The sequence below is a fragment of the Patella vulgata genome, chromosome 5, assembly GCF_932274485.2.
Source record: "Patella vulgata chromosome 5, xgPatVulg1.2, whole genome shotgun sequence".
In the NCBI taxonomy this organism is placed as follows: domain Eukaryota; kingdom Metazoa; phylum Mollusca; class Gastropoda; family Patellidae; genus Patella; species Patella vulgata.
In genome coordinates, this window is record NC_065883.2 from 75,105,375 (window position 1) to 75,120,213 (window position 14,839).

Below are 14,839 nucleotides of genomic sequence, written 5' to 3' on the forward strand. Positions count from 1 at the left end.
CCCCTTTGGAATATATATGCCTACTGATAGCAATATTGGTTGACTGACTGTATTTCCCAAATTGTAGAAAAGTGTTTGAATTTACAGTTTCTGCTAGGTTTTGATGAATATTCATGATATTATGAATATTCATGATTTGATGGTTGAAAGATCAGGAAGTAAAAAAAAAATGAATTAGGTAAATCACCCATGTGATGATCACTGCCTATAGATTCATTAAACCAGGCAAAGGTAAAAAAATCTCTGGTGATTGCGACAGGTTTGGCTATTTGTGGTCATAAAGATTAAGATCATTGGAATGTTAAAAAAAAAATAAAATATTCCAAGAAATTTCATGGATTTAACAATTAAGTCAATGGAGAGAGAATAATTTAAGTCATTGCAAACATAGTTGTCTGGGATTATTTTCCAAGCTTTGCAGATATCCAAAAATAATTTAAGGGAGAATAATAGTTTGTGTGTCAAGGGAGGCAACTCATTTGTGGCTCTTGAGGAAAGAGGGAAAAAACATAGCTTTACAATGTGATCGTCACGTGACAAAAACATTCAAAATGGCGCTACTCATAAAAGAAAATTTTCATTCAGTTTCACATACAATTCGTTCTCTTTTATCAAAGAACAACGCTATTATTCTCTCATGTATCGGAACAGGTAGAACAGAAAAACATCGAATTTATGTAGTTTTATATTTGTATCGATATCCCCCCCCCACCCATAAATACTCTGCTGAATAATATCAAACAATCAATCAAATGAATCCAGGAAGAAAAAAAATATCTGATCATGGACCCTCTGCCTCTAATAAATCTCATATCATTTTCCAAAATTACTCATGATATAATTATATAGATAATCACATTTGTTTGAAACAAATCATATCGGATAACAATGATGGCCTAACTGACATTTTATAGGCCTATATATATTTGACCAATTGAATATTACCCGGTATATAGGCCCAGGCCTACAATTATGTTTCAATTCTGCTCCTATACTGGGCTAATGAAAATGGATATATGTCATACAGTGTGCTATGAGGGAAATTATGCCTGGGCAGCAGCACTATAGGGATCTTTAACATGCACTCTAGTGTAAACACTGCACCTCGGTTTTTCATCCCATCCAAACGACTAGACAGCTGTCCTTGCTAGGCCCTCTGTCCTGTACCACTGACAAGGGGAAACCACACTGGAAAATTCGGATGAAGAAATTGGAAGAACAATTATTTATATTCTCACATTTTATATAGGACTAGATTCTAGTCATGTTATGGATAGTTCACTTCGGCTATAATGGATGAGCTAAATCCCATCAACATTTAGGAGCGCACATTAATTTTTGCAGAGTTATTGCCCCTGTCACTAAAACTGTGAAGCACTCAACAGATAAGAGCTTTTAAGATTTGTTTGGCTAGTCAAAAAGAGAAAGGGGAGGGGGGGGGGGGGGGTAATGTCTATGCAACACAAACCAGGTCATTTTTGGAGTAACATATGGTTCAATTTTATTTCAATATTTCACTAGCGCATAGGGGTCTTTAGAAGTGGGAGGAAATCCCACGAGGTTGGACAGGGGACCCTACTCCTTGTCACGTACAATCGAAGAATCAAAATCACGCCAGTTGACTCAATGACAGTCCTTATAATACAACGCGCATGCGCTAACCATTCAGCCAATCCCCCCCCCCCCTTCCCGGCTAGTCATAAAGAGTAATATCCTATTGGAATTCTGCATTGCCCAGCCATCTATTGTATGCATAGTTATATTGCCCTTGAAACAAACTCATGATTAACCACCCTTCAAAATGCTGCTTTTGGGAGGGAGGGGGAATCTGTTGCCTTTTTGTATTTCATAGGAGTAGCAGTAGTAATTTTGTTGCCTGGCAATGCTGTGTTTGTAATTTTTAGGAGTAGGGTTTGGATTATTGAGATGATGTGTATAAATTTGTTGCCTGGCAATGCTGTGTTTGTATTTTTAGGAGTAGGTTTTGGATTATTAAGGTGGTATTTTTCTGGTGCTAAATGTCGATGTACAAAACAGCTAACAGGTAAAACAGTTATAGTCACTGGTTCCAACAAAGGTATAGGACGAGAAACAGCCAGAGATTTCGCAAAGAGAGGTCAGTAAAAACAGCATTTAAATCATTCACAATTGTTATGCCGAGGTCAGTGGTAATTTTTGCGATACATTAAAGATGTGTTATGGGAGATTAGATAAAGAACTGGCAGTTCTCACTGTAATAGTTAAAAACTAGATAATGTAAAGGGAATTTGCTGAAAATTTCAGTCAAATTGATCCATTCTGATCCGAGATTTTAGCGATTGAATTTGGGGTCTAGCCTCGATCATCATTACTAAAGTCGGTATGATAAAAACATAGTCTCGATTATCCATTTTTTGATTTAATTATCAATGAGTGTTAAGCAGCAGATAGGATTCTAATTAAATCCAGTAAATATCGCAGTCTAGCGATGACATCGAGAGTGGATTATGGTCTGGATAAGTTATTTAATGTCTAATTAATAATTTAGATAACATTTAAGGCCTAAAGAAATTGGCAGATTTAGCTCTTGCATAATGTATGTTTAAACAACATTTCTGGCCTAAAGAAAGACCCGCAATAGGCAGATTTAGCTCTTACATAATGTATGTTTAAACAACATTTCGGGCCTAAAGAAAGACATGCAATGGGCAGATTTAGCTCTTGTGTAATGTATGTTTAATAAAACAAACTGAAATTAGGTGTATGGGATCTTTACTACATATTTACATCATAAAGATAATATCATAGACTTGTATATCCAGTTGAGGGAGCTGTTCATCCCTGGCTAGTTACCTTATTATATCATAGACTTGTCTAACCAGTATCTAATTTCATGGGAGGTATCAGATCTTTGCGCGGACAGCGGCATTTCCAACGTTCAATGGTTCTTTTACGTGCACGTCAGTTTGTACACAGATAGACCCCCGTTTTACATGTTCCGAAAGACTAGATACACAGACGCCACCCCTTACCAGTGAAGTCCAAACTGGAATAATTCTGAAGGTTTTTCTTGATTCAAGCCCTTGCCAGGATTTAGTTCAAACCTTGGATGTTCTAGTCTAGAGGTAAGAGTCTTGACCACTCAACCATAGCCCCCGATTCTACATCGGTTCACACAGGCACCACCCTTAACAAATCCTCAAGCCTTGGATTCAAACCCTGAACGTTCTTGTCAAGAGGTCAATTTCTTGATCGCTCGACCACAGCCCCCCATTCTAATCTCTTCTGAATTACTAGGCTCACTTTCCTTATCAGTCAAACAGGTGCCACCCTGTACAAGTGAAGTCCAAGCTAAAAAAAAATCCTGAAGGGTTTTCTCAATAGTTAGCAACATGTTTATTTTCGTTAATGTGAAAGCCTTCTTTTAACTGTGTGGAAGATGACTGACCTTAAAAGGGACAATAACACTCTTGCTGGCTTGACAGTTCCAGAAAATAAAAAATAGCCTTATTCTAAGTACTAGATGTGTTAGTGTCCTACCTGTTGTGTAAATTATCCATTAAATCCTATTTTACTTGTCCAGAGGGTTCAAAAATATTTTTAAATCCAAGTCATATTTGAAAAGCTTTACGTCAGGCTTTTCAAATCATTTAGTTGAATTTTTCCAATTTTTTAAATTAGGTGTGTTAAGATGAAATTTGTATCATCAATTAATTGGAATATTGTAAAATAGTGCAATTTGTTGACCAGAATAAAGATTGGGACATATTATTCAGTTACAACAAGAGTGGTATTGAGCCTTTAAGTTCACGAGCATATATGTCATTCGTACCACCTCAATACCACATGCGTTGTTGACATTGGACGTAGTAACATAAACAAACTGATCATAATTTAAAAAATTGTTTTAGAATTTAATTTGCAAAAGAAAAATAGTTAATATTAAGAGCTAATTAACCCACCCCGATGTCATCCCTGTCAGTGCCAGTGCCTCAGTGGTAGTAGTGATCAAGCGAATATTGTGAGCTAATTAACTCACCCCAATGTCATCCCTGTCAGTGGTAGTAGTGATCAAAAGAATATTGTAAGCTAATTAACTGGCCCCAATGTCATCCCTGTCAGTGATAGTAGTGGCCAAGCGAATATTGTGAGCTAATTAACTGGCCCCAATGTTATCCCTTTCAGTGATAGTAGAGGTCAAACGAATATTTACTGCTAATTAGTTTGGTTTATTTTCTGCAGGAGCCCGAGTTATTCTGGCTGTAAGAGATATAACTAAAGGTGAAAGGGCAGCAGAAGACATCAGACAATCGACGGGCAATAATAACGTTATTGTTAGAATAGTAGATCTATCTTCCCTTGAATCTGTCCGTAAATTTTGTCGACATATATTAGAGAAAGAAGAAAGACTGGATATTCTAGTAAATAATGCTGGTAAGTAATATTTTAGAGAAAGAAGAAAGACTGGATATTCTAGTAAATAATGATATATTAGATAGTAGAATAGATTGAGGGAAATATTGTACAATTGTTTGGTGGTTTTCAAGAGAATTTTGTTCAAGTATTATCATGTTTAAGGTTATTTTCAAAATGAAATGGGGTTTAACATCCTACTGTTCTGCCCCTAAACTTGGCGTATGAAGACGGACGTATGCCATACAGTGTGCTATATGAGGTAAATGGCCTACTCTTATATCAAATTCCAAGGGATCTTTTATGTGCATGCCAGTGTATTCACAGGATCTTGTTTTTTCGTGTCATCCGAACGACTAGACAACTGTCATTGTCAGGACCTCCGCCCTGCATCACTGACAAGGGGAAACCACGTTGGAAAATCCTGATGAACATTCACGGTGAATGCAGGGATCGAACACCAGACCTCCAGACTAGAGAGCCAGCGTCTCACCCACTTACCGGCGTGGTTCCCCCTTGTCAGTGATGCAGGACGGAGGGCCTGACAAGGATAGCTGTCTAGTCCTTCGGATCAGACGAAAAACCGAGGTCCCGTGTATACATTGGAATGCACGTAAAAGATCCCTTGGCAGTTGGAATTCGATATAAGAGTAGGCCGTAGTGCCGCTGTCCGGGCAAAATTTCCCTCATAGCACACTGTATGGCGTATGCCCGTCTTCATTAGTCCAGGTTAGGAGCAGAACAGTAGGACGTTAAACTCCATTTCATTTCATTTCATTTCTCACCCACTTAGCCACTGTGGCTCCCTATTTTTCAATATGATGTTTAAAATTATATTTATTTTCTTGTCACTGAGTAAACGGTAACTTTTGTCACTTTGTTTTATTTGTTTATTTTCAGGAGTACGATTCTGCCCTCATTGGACGTCTCAAGAAGGTTATGAACTTCATTTCGCTGTCAATCATCTTGGTCATTTTCTCTTGACCAATCTACTTGTTAATTTAATGAAGAAATCGGCACCAAGTCGTATTATATGTGTTACATGTATGGCTTACGAAGGTTAGATTTAAATCAAAATTTTGTTACAGAATCCTTTTTTATAGAATTGTTATGATGAGATTAATGAAGACCTGCTATAAGGGAAGTTTTGCCTGGACAGCAGTGCTACAATTTATTCTTATTTCCAACTGTCAGCGGATCTTGAACAGAACCAATCTGATTAAAATACAGATCTATATTTCTTTTCTTTTTTTTATACTTTCTATGACCTAAACTATGTGAAGATCTGACCATTCGTACAAGCGGCTTTTGACCCTATGACGTCAGACATTGATTAATCAATCAGCGTTGATGTTTCTAGTGGTTCACCCACAGTTCTATGCATCACACACCAAAACGTCGCGGTAACAGATGGTTTCATTGGCTAACCCCTCACGTCATCCAGAACGCGGATTATATAGCAACTCTTCCAGATCCCAGTGTTGTGAAGAGAAGTAAAACGAAATTTTGAACTATAAAAAAAACGAAACAAAATAGGATCTGTGTTTTAATCAGATTGTAACAGAACCTCAGTTTTTCATCAAATGACTACACACTTTAACAGAACCTCAGTTTTTCATACCATCCAAAGGACTACACACTTTTCCTTGCCAGGCCCACTGACAATGGAAAACCAGACTGGAAAATCTTCAATCGATTAGTAAGCAAGTGCCAAAATCACAGAGCCTTAAAGAGAGGGAGAGAAATGGGGTTTAACTAGGTCATTTTGGGACTAACACATGGTTCAATTTTATTGCAATAATTCGCTTGCACGTAGGGGTCTTTAGAATCGAAGCCCCGCCAGTTGACTCAATGACAGACCGTATGATACAACGCGCACGTGCTAACCATTCGGCTATCCACCCCCAACAGAGCCTTAAGAAATCAACAAATCATAAATGACTATCATAGAATTGATTTTTTTTTTTTTTTTCAGAAGGATCAATTAATTTTGATGATCTGAATTCTCAGAGATCCTATGACCCATGGACAGCCTACACACAGAGTAAATTAGCCAATATATTGTTCAGTCAAGAACTAAGTAACAGACTGACAGGTAAGTTAAGAATAAATAATCCAATAGATTTCAGCCATTTGATCACTATTCCTTAGAATGAGGGGGGGGGGGGGGTAGGTGGCGCTTTAGATCATAAGGTCATTGAGTCAAGTGGCATTGAGTCATTGTTTTGATACCACACTGGTTTTGTGTGTTTTGTTTTTGCATTCATAAAAAAAACCTTGAGTAAACTGGCTTTAGGTCAAGTGGCATTGAGTCAAATGACATTGTTTTGATACCATATTGGTATGTGACAAGGTGTAAGGAGGGAGGTTGGGGGGGGGGGGGGGGAGGGGGGCAGTGAGAAAGAGGGAGAGAAATGGGGTATAACATCCACTTAACACAAACCAGGTCATTTCGGGAATAACATATGGTTCAGTTTTATTTATAATTTGCTTGCACATAGGGGGCTTTAGCAGTGGAAGGAAACCGGAGGACTGGAGAAAACCCACAAGGTTGGACAGAGGAATCGAAACCATGCCAGTTGATTCAATGCCAGACCTTATGATACAACGTACACGGCGCTAAACATTCGGCCACCCAACCCCCCAAGGTGTAAGGACTTCTGTCCAATCCCATGGGTTTTCTCTGGGTCCTCCGACTGAAAGACCCTCATGCGCAAGTGAATTATTGAAATAAAATTGATCTGTGTGTTAGTACCGAAATGACTAAATATAAGAGGAGGAGCATTTTGCCTGACAGTAGCATTTTAGCCTACTCTTCGTTAAGTTCCATTGTGCACAGCAGCACAGGGGTAGGCCTTGTATTTTCATCCAAACCGGGTTGGAGGTGGGGGTCTAGTGGTTTAACGCGTGCGCATGAAATCACAAGGTCCTTTATTGAGTCAAGTGACGTGGTTTCGATTCCCCACTTGAAAGTGACAATAGTAGGGTCGCTTGTCTAACCTCGTGGAGTTCCTCCGGTTTTCTCCCACTGCTGAAGACATTTACGCGCAAACAAATTATTGAAATAAAATTAAACCATGTGATAGTCCCAAAATGACCTAGCCCCTTTCGCTCTCTCTCTCTCTATCTCTTAGTTTTTCAGAAAATCCAAAGGACTAGGCACCTTCGCCTTGTTTGCCCACACTAGGTTCTGAACCAGGGACAATTTGGTTAAGAGACCAGTTCCCTACTGCTTGACTATAAATAAATTATTGGAGTGATCATTCTAAACATTCCATTTATTTAATCGTTGGAATTCGATATAAGAGAAGGCCATAGTGCCGCTGCCCGGGACAAATTTCCCTCATAGCACACTGTATGCCCGTCTTTATTAGCCAAGTCAGAGCAGAACAGTAGGACATTAAACCCTATTTCATTTATCTGCATTGTTTGCAATTCCATTCATTTTAGGAAGTGGTGTGACAGTTAATTCAGTTCATCCAGGAATTGTCCAATCAGAATTAGGTCGTTATACAGGTGATAATAAACCAGCGTTGTGGAGACGATTATTGATAAAGATCGTAGGATTTATTATCATGAAGACGCCGCAACAGGGAGCTCAGACGTCCATATACTGTGCCGTTTCTGATAAAATTGAAAATGTCAGTGGGAAATATTTCAGGTAATTTGTTTTATTTTAAAAATATTTTTGAGCTGAAAATATTTTTTTATAGACATATAACTTATTCATTGCAATAAGGCCCCTCCATACTTTAGACAGTATATTCAAAGACACTCTCTGGCTCAACACCAGGATAGTGAGCCAATGCAGTACTTGCTCACAATGTTGCAATCTGTTTCACAGTGGTATTGTAAAATCCTTCTTATACTTCTGTATTAGATGACTTACCTTTATATGTTCAGGGGATCACGTGGCTAAGTGGGTAAGACGCTGGCTTGCTAGCCTGGAGGTCGGGTGTTCGATCCCTGCATTGGCCGAGAAAGTTCATTCAGATTTTCCGGCGTGGTTTCCCTTTGTCAGTGATGCAGGACGGTCGGCCTGACAAGGACAGCTGTCTAGTCGTTCGGATGGGACGAAAAACCAAGATCCCGTGTACACATTGGCGTGCACGTAAAAGATCTCTCACCAGTTGGAATTTGATATAAGAGTAGGCTGTAGCGCCGCTGCCCGGGCAAAATTTCCCTCATAGCACACTGTATGGCGTATGCCCGTCTTAATTAGCCCAGGTTAGGAGCAGGACGCCATCTACAAGTGCCTTCACATCAACAGGGTCCATCGTTGGCTCTATGGCATGTGTATTGGTCCAGGCAGAATGGTGCCTTTCATTCATTTTATATACCCATTTACTCTAAATAGGAAATATTTTTATATGCCCACATTTTCATATGGACGTATAATGCCGTCGCACCTGTCCGTCCGTCTGTCCACTTTTTGTTTGTGGACACTCTTGGTTCCTTTCAATATTGGCTTGGCTTGGATTGTACGAACAATAATGTTTTTAGCTTATGGAAACTCTAGAGGTCACAATTTTCATCCGATTTTGATGAAACTTGAAATACATGTTTATAACCCATCGATCTTGGTTCCTGCGATATTTGCGCATATCGGATAGTAACTTTCTGATTTATGGTCCCTGATTGTACGAAAAATTATATTTTTTAGCTTGTGGATTCTCTAGAGGTCACAATTTTTATCTGATTTTAAAAACAGTTTAAATATATCACCATATATTTGCAACCTAGCAAATATTCACTGCTGATCAGTGTGTCAACTGTCAACTAGCAAATATTCATTGCTGATCAGTGTGGCAGTGTTAATTTGGACATTGGATCCAAACATAGGTGCTATAGTGGAGCCTAGTATGCCATTCTTATATCAGTGAAAATGTTAAATCACTATCTTTTATTTTTGTTATTTTTTATTTTGTTTAGTGATTGTTGTATAAGAGAAACATCATCAGTAGCCAAGGATAAAGTAACCTCGACACAGTTGTGGGATATCAGCTGTAAAAGGGTTAATCTACATCTTCCACCTACATGATATCATCTTCACTAGCCAAAATGTATTCAAGATCTGCCAAGGGTGAACAGAAGCGAATCGTAACCCTTAGCTTGTGAAGATGACATGATATATCCAGAATGAATTCTGACACTCCATGATCAAAACACATTCATTTAGCTGTTTACAAATCAAACCTTTATTAGTGCTATTCAGCTAAAAGCCTGATAGCATTGATTGAACATCATTTGAGGAGAATGTAGTTATTTAAGTGTTAAACGTTCTGTCGTATTTGGGGGGATTGGGTGCCCGATTGGTTAATGCATGTGCGTTGAATCATGAGGTCTGTCTGTCTTTGAGTCGTGTGGTGTGGTTTCGATTCCCTGCTTGTATGTGTCAAGCCTTAGGCACTGGTTTGCCCGTCCAACTTACTGGCTTTACTCCGGGTCCTTCGGTTTCCTCCTAGTGCTAAAGACCCCTACGTGCAAGCAGATTATTGAATAAAATTGAAACATATGTGAGTCCTGAAATGACCTAGTTTGTGTTGAGTGGACATTATACCCCATTTCTCTCTCTCTCTCTCTCTCTCTCTTACAAAAGTGAATGAATGCAATATATTACTGATTAAAGGGCTTCCTCGTCAACATTTGTCAGCTGATCAATTTTTTACATTTGGCTAGTGTGGCTAAAATGGATTAACTAGATCATGAGTCTTTCACTGTGTAGTAGTTAAATGAGTCAGCCTCTTACAATATAATGTGAATATATACAGTAAACTATGCATAGGTCGGATCTAAGTGGACTGACCAATTTTATCCGAGTTAAGCATTAAGCGAAGATCCGAAATTCAGTCTTAGCTCGATTAGAAATAAACTGCAAGAGCCGGATAATAATTGATTCAGAGGCACATTTCAAGCTTTTGTTCGTATGTGTGAGTAGATAACTTCTGCTTTGTCGCCATCTTTGAAAAATGTCCTAAATTTTACTGGAAAGTGTCTCGTACAGCAGACAGTGAGTTTCTAATTTTCCAGGAAAATTCTATTATTGTGTCGCGTCAAATAGGCTGATTTGGGTCAAAATGATAGAGGAAAGTATTTTGGGGATCTGTGCATGGAATACCTAACAGCGTTTTAGACCATCGGGATGAAACTGACAGTGAAATTCTGAACATACGTTGAAATTAGATTTTGATCCAAGTTGAGCGAAGATCCGACTTAGGAAATCCGACTTACATGCACAAATTTAATAAGAAAAATGTGCAGGATCAAAGGGTCCAAATGATTTTATCCGAGTTGAGCAAAGATCCTACTTATACGAATCTTGACTTATGCGAGGTTTACTGTATATACAAAATAAACTGTGTTGTGTTGTATATTTATTTATTGTTATTATTAGTAAGACTCTTGATCCAGTCATTCAGTTTTTGACAATGGATGCTAAAATTGACTGACTGGATCTATAGTCTATTTTTAATAAGGTCTGAGGCCTGAGCCTATCAATTGTTTGTTTACTTCATGAAAATGAGTGGTTAAATATTGCAATATTATTAATATTTACATGTATATATGAAATAAACGAAACTGTGTTGTGTTATTATTTAATGATATATTATGTAAGATTTAGATAAAGAGCCGACCATTCTTGCTAACATAGTTCAAAAATAGATAATGTAAAATGAATATATTGAACATTTCATTCAAATTACTCAATTGCCTGCAAAGATATTAGCCTTTGAAGGTTTAACAAGAAGTGTGCATTAATTGTAACCACCATACTCGTTGTTCTTCGAAAGCTAAGTCTCGCTCCTCCATTTTTAAATTAATTCAAAATATGGCTGAACCATTATGATCTTGGTCATGTTAATAAATGTCTAATTAATAGTTTATACAATATTGCAGGTCTAAAGAAAGACCTGCAATAGGAGATTTAGCTCTTGCATAATGTTTAAATTGTACATTTATTTATTATAACTAATAATAATATTATATTTTTTTGTGATTCAAACATAGAAATGATCTATTGATGTATATTTTACATCATTTATATTAATATTAGTATATTTGTTAATATTTAAAAGATATAGAACTGAATTATTCTATTATTTTTCTTGTTATGTTTACAATATATGTACATTTTATTTATGTGGAATTTTAAAACATATTATATTTGTACAATTTTATTTATATGATTAGTGTTTTTGTCCCTGGCCTTCCAAAGAAAGCAGGGGACTATTAAAATGGGTCCGTCCGTCCATCATACGTTTGATTCTTATTGAGTGAGAGTGGTGACTAAGTTCGATCATGCACATTTTCCACTAAGGTTAAGCAGGGATAAGCAATTTGATCAGTTAGCAGTTTGGAACATGATAGCTTTGGTTCTAATTGGGTGAGAGTGATAAAACTCAAAGAGTATAGATTCATTATATCAATACCTTGACTAAGTTCAGTAGATGAGTATGTTCTGCTTAGGCTAAGTAGTGATACGATATTTGAATGGTCAAAACTTTGGAACATGACAGAGGTCAAATGTATTACAATATAATATATGAACAATGTGACTGATATCATAAATGAAATGAAATGGGGTTTAACGTCCTACTGTTCTGCTCCGACTGGGATAATGAAGACCGGCATACGCCATACAGTGTGCTATACCCGGGCAGCGGCACTACAGCCTACTCATATATCGAATTCCAACTGCCGAGAGATCTTTTACGTGCATGCCAATGTATACACGGGACCTCGGTTTTCCGTTCCATCCAAATGACTAGACAGCTGTCCATGTTAGACCCTCCGTCCTGCACCATTGACAAGGGGAATCCACGTCAGAAAATCCCAAAGGAACTTTCTTGGCCAATGCAGGGATCGAACACGTGACCACCAGGCTAGCATCTTACTCACTTAGTCACTGTGGCTCCTATATATGAACAATATGGCTGATATCATCATAGTTAAATACCAGTAATTATTTTTATTTCTGATGGCCATTTTTCTCTACAGATTATCTGCTCTGGATTCCATGACTCTATGATTTCTGCAAAATTGAATAAATAGATCTGTCTTTGTTTTTATTCCTGATGGCTGTTTTTTTTGCTACAGATTATCTGCTCTGGATTCCATGATTTCTGTAAATTTGAATAAATAGATTTGTCTTTGTTTTAATTGAGAGAAATAAATTATTTTTATTCCTAATTCCTGTTTTTGCTCTACAAGAAATCTGCCAATTACAGCAAAATAACATTTGATTGGATCATGCCCCCCCCCCCCCTGAAACAATGGTGACAGATAATTTGAAATCTAAAGTAGTCCCAGCTCAATCATCCTCAGTATCTCCAGTGACCCATTCCGTTCTATTCCACTATACTCTGGGTTCAGCCATGGGGGAGAAACATATTCAAATTATCTGCCCTTGATTGTAGCTTGATTCTACAAACCAATCAAAAATCAGTTTACAAACCAGTGTTAGCCTCATTGTTTACATTCACAACAATATGGCAGCTTTTTCGCTCGATTATGAGAAAGTTTGCAAGAAATTTAATATAAAAGAAGTGACATGCACACAAAAAGATGCCCTAAAACATCTTTTTAATGGGAAAGACTTTTTTTATGTGGAAAGTAGTTACGCTATCAAGCGTATACTGTTATTGGTCGATAAAAATATCACAATCATCCCGAGCAGATAATTTGAATATGTGTCTCCCCCACGGATTAACCCAGGGGTGGAACAGAATGAGACCAATGGAGATACTTAGAATGCAGCTCAACAGACTTTGGTGGACTATAGCAGGAGTTTAATAAATAATGTTTTGGTGGATTATAGCAGGAGTTTAATAGATAAAATTTTGGAGGACTATAGCAGGAGTTTAATAGATAATCTTTTGATGGAGTATAGCAGGAGTTTAACAGGTGATGTTTTGGAGGAGTATAGCAGGAGTATAAAAGGTAATGTTTTGGTGGAGTATAGCAGGTGTTAAATAGGTAATGTTTTGGTGGAGTATAGCAGGAGTATAATAAATAATGTTTTGGTGGAATATAGCAGGAGTTTAATAGATAATGTTTTGGTGGACTATAGAATGAGTTTAATAGGTAATGTTTGGTGGAGTATAGCAGGTGTTTAATAGGCAATGTTTTGGTGGAGTATAGTAATAGTTTAATAGATAATGTTTTGGTTGAGTATAGCAGGTGTTTAATAGATAATGTTTTGGTGGAGTATAGCAGGAGCTTAATATGTAATGTTTTAGGGCTCACAAATAATAAATAAGATCAATTATCAATAAGACAAAAATTTAATAAATATTTGTTTCTCAATAAAATTACACTACAGAAACTTTGTCATGAATTCAGCAAAAAAAAGATTTTCAATTGACTTCAATAAGATAATGTCTACTATATTATTTACAACTAAAATTATATTGTTTAAATTAATCCAAAAATGGGTTAAGGCCCGTTTTAGCAAATGTAATTGGGCCTTTTCCATGCAATCGGCAAAACCCACACAGAAACTCTTACATGGATCATATATGGTTTGATAGACAAACCAATTTCTATAATTTCAAAATTGTGATTTTAATGAAATCAAGTGCATTATAACATTTATAACACATATAAAAAAAAACCATGTAATGTACAATTTATATTTTATAACATTATAACATTATAACATTTACCAACATATATAAAAAAAGGATGTAATGTACAATTTATTTTTTAATAAATAATATATGTTTTTATAATTAAAATTGAATGCATCTTGATTAAAATAATTTAAATGAGCTGGCAGTTTAACATATAGGCCTTTATCATACATTTATTTTCTCGTATATTAATAAGTTCTAATACTTAAAGATGCTTTATGTAATAGCTAAATCTGCCCATTGCAGGTCTTTATTGTGGATTTAAATGTTATATAAACTATTATTTAGAAATTTATTTATTGGATGATCTCAATTTTCAATCAATTGAAATATGATCGCCATTTGATAATTTAGTTGACAATCGAACCCTGATAACTTTGCTCAGAAACAAGTAGTAAACTATCCTTTAAACATTTATTAGCATGGCATGCCTATAATCTATTCTCTAGATAATCAAATTATAATTGATTATGATGCCCGCAAGATTTTAATAAATTTAACAATAAAATGAATAATCAAGATTTAGCTAACATCGCTCAGAATAAAGTAATTATTTTTAACTATTATAGTGAGAAGAATCAGCTCTTTATCTAAATCTTTAAAAGCTACAACTTAAATGAGAGAGAGAGAGAGAGAGAGAAATGGGTTTAACCTCCACAACACAAACTAGGTCATTTCGGGACTAATACATGGTTCAATTTTATTTCAATAATTCACTTGTGCATAGGGGTCTCTATCAGTGGGAGGAAACCAGAGGACCCCGAGAAAACCCACAAGGTTGGACAGGGGACCCTCGTCCTTGTCACATACAACCG

General features: G+C 36.8%; 1 protein-coding gene across 2 annotated transcripts; it reads left to right on the forward strand.

Annotated features, from left to right (window-relative positions):
• Window positions 1-545: 545 nt before the first annotated feature.
• Window positions 546-13,664, forward strand: LOC126822389 (retinol dehydrogenase 11). 2 transcript variants are annotated; one of them, XM_050551281.1, is made up of 7 exons: window positions 546-651; window positions 1,976-2,116; window positions 4,222-4,413; window positions 5,293-5,451; window positions 6,368-6,487; window positions 7,843-8,053; window positions 9,325-13,664. In XM_050551281.1, the coding sequence occupies exons 1-7, from the start codon at window positions 552-554 to the stop codon at window positions 9,431-9,433; spliced, it is 1,032 nt and encodes a 343-aa protein (XP_050407238.1). In that variant the 5' UTR covers window positions 546-551; the 3' UTR covers window positions 9,434-13,664. The 2 variants fall into 2 exon arrangements, with proteins under 2 accessions (XP_050407238.1, XP_050407241.1); XM_050551284.2 differs by lacking the exon at window positions 546-651 and having other exon boundaries at window positions 1,441-2,116.
• Window positions 13,665-14,839: the final 1,175 nt, after the last annotated feature.

Excerpts from the sequence above, each read along its gene's own strand:
- LOC126822389 (XM_050551281.1), top strand. The coding sequence starts at position 552 with ATGGCGCTACTCATAAAAGAAAATTTTCATTCAGTTTCACATACAATT. Across the intron at positions 5,452-6,367 it reads TACATGTATGGCTTACGAAG|AAGGATCAATTAATTTTGAT; the intron begins GTTAGATTTAAA and ends TTTTTTTTTCAG. Across the intron at positions 6,488-7,842 it reads ACTAAGTAACAGACTGACAG|GAAGTGGTGTGACAGTTAAT; the intron begins GTAAGTTAAGAA and ends CATTCATTTTAG.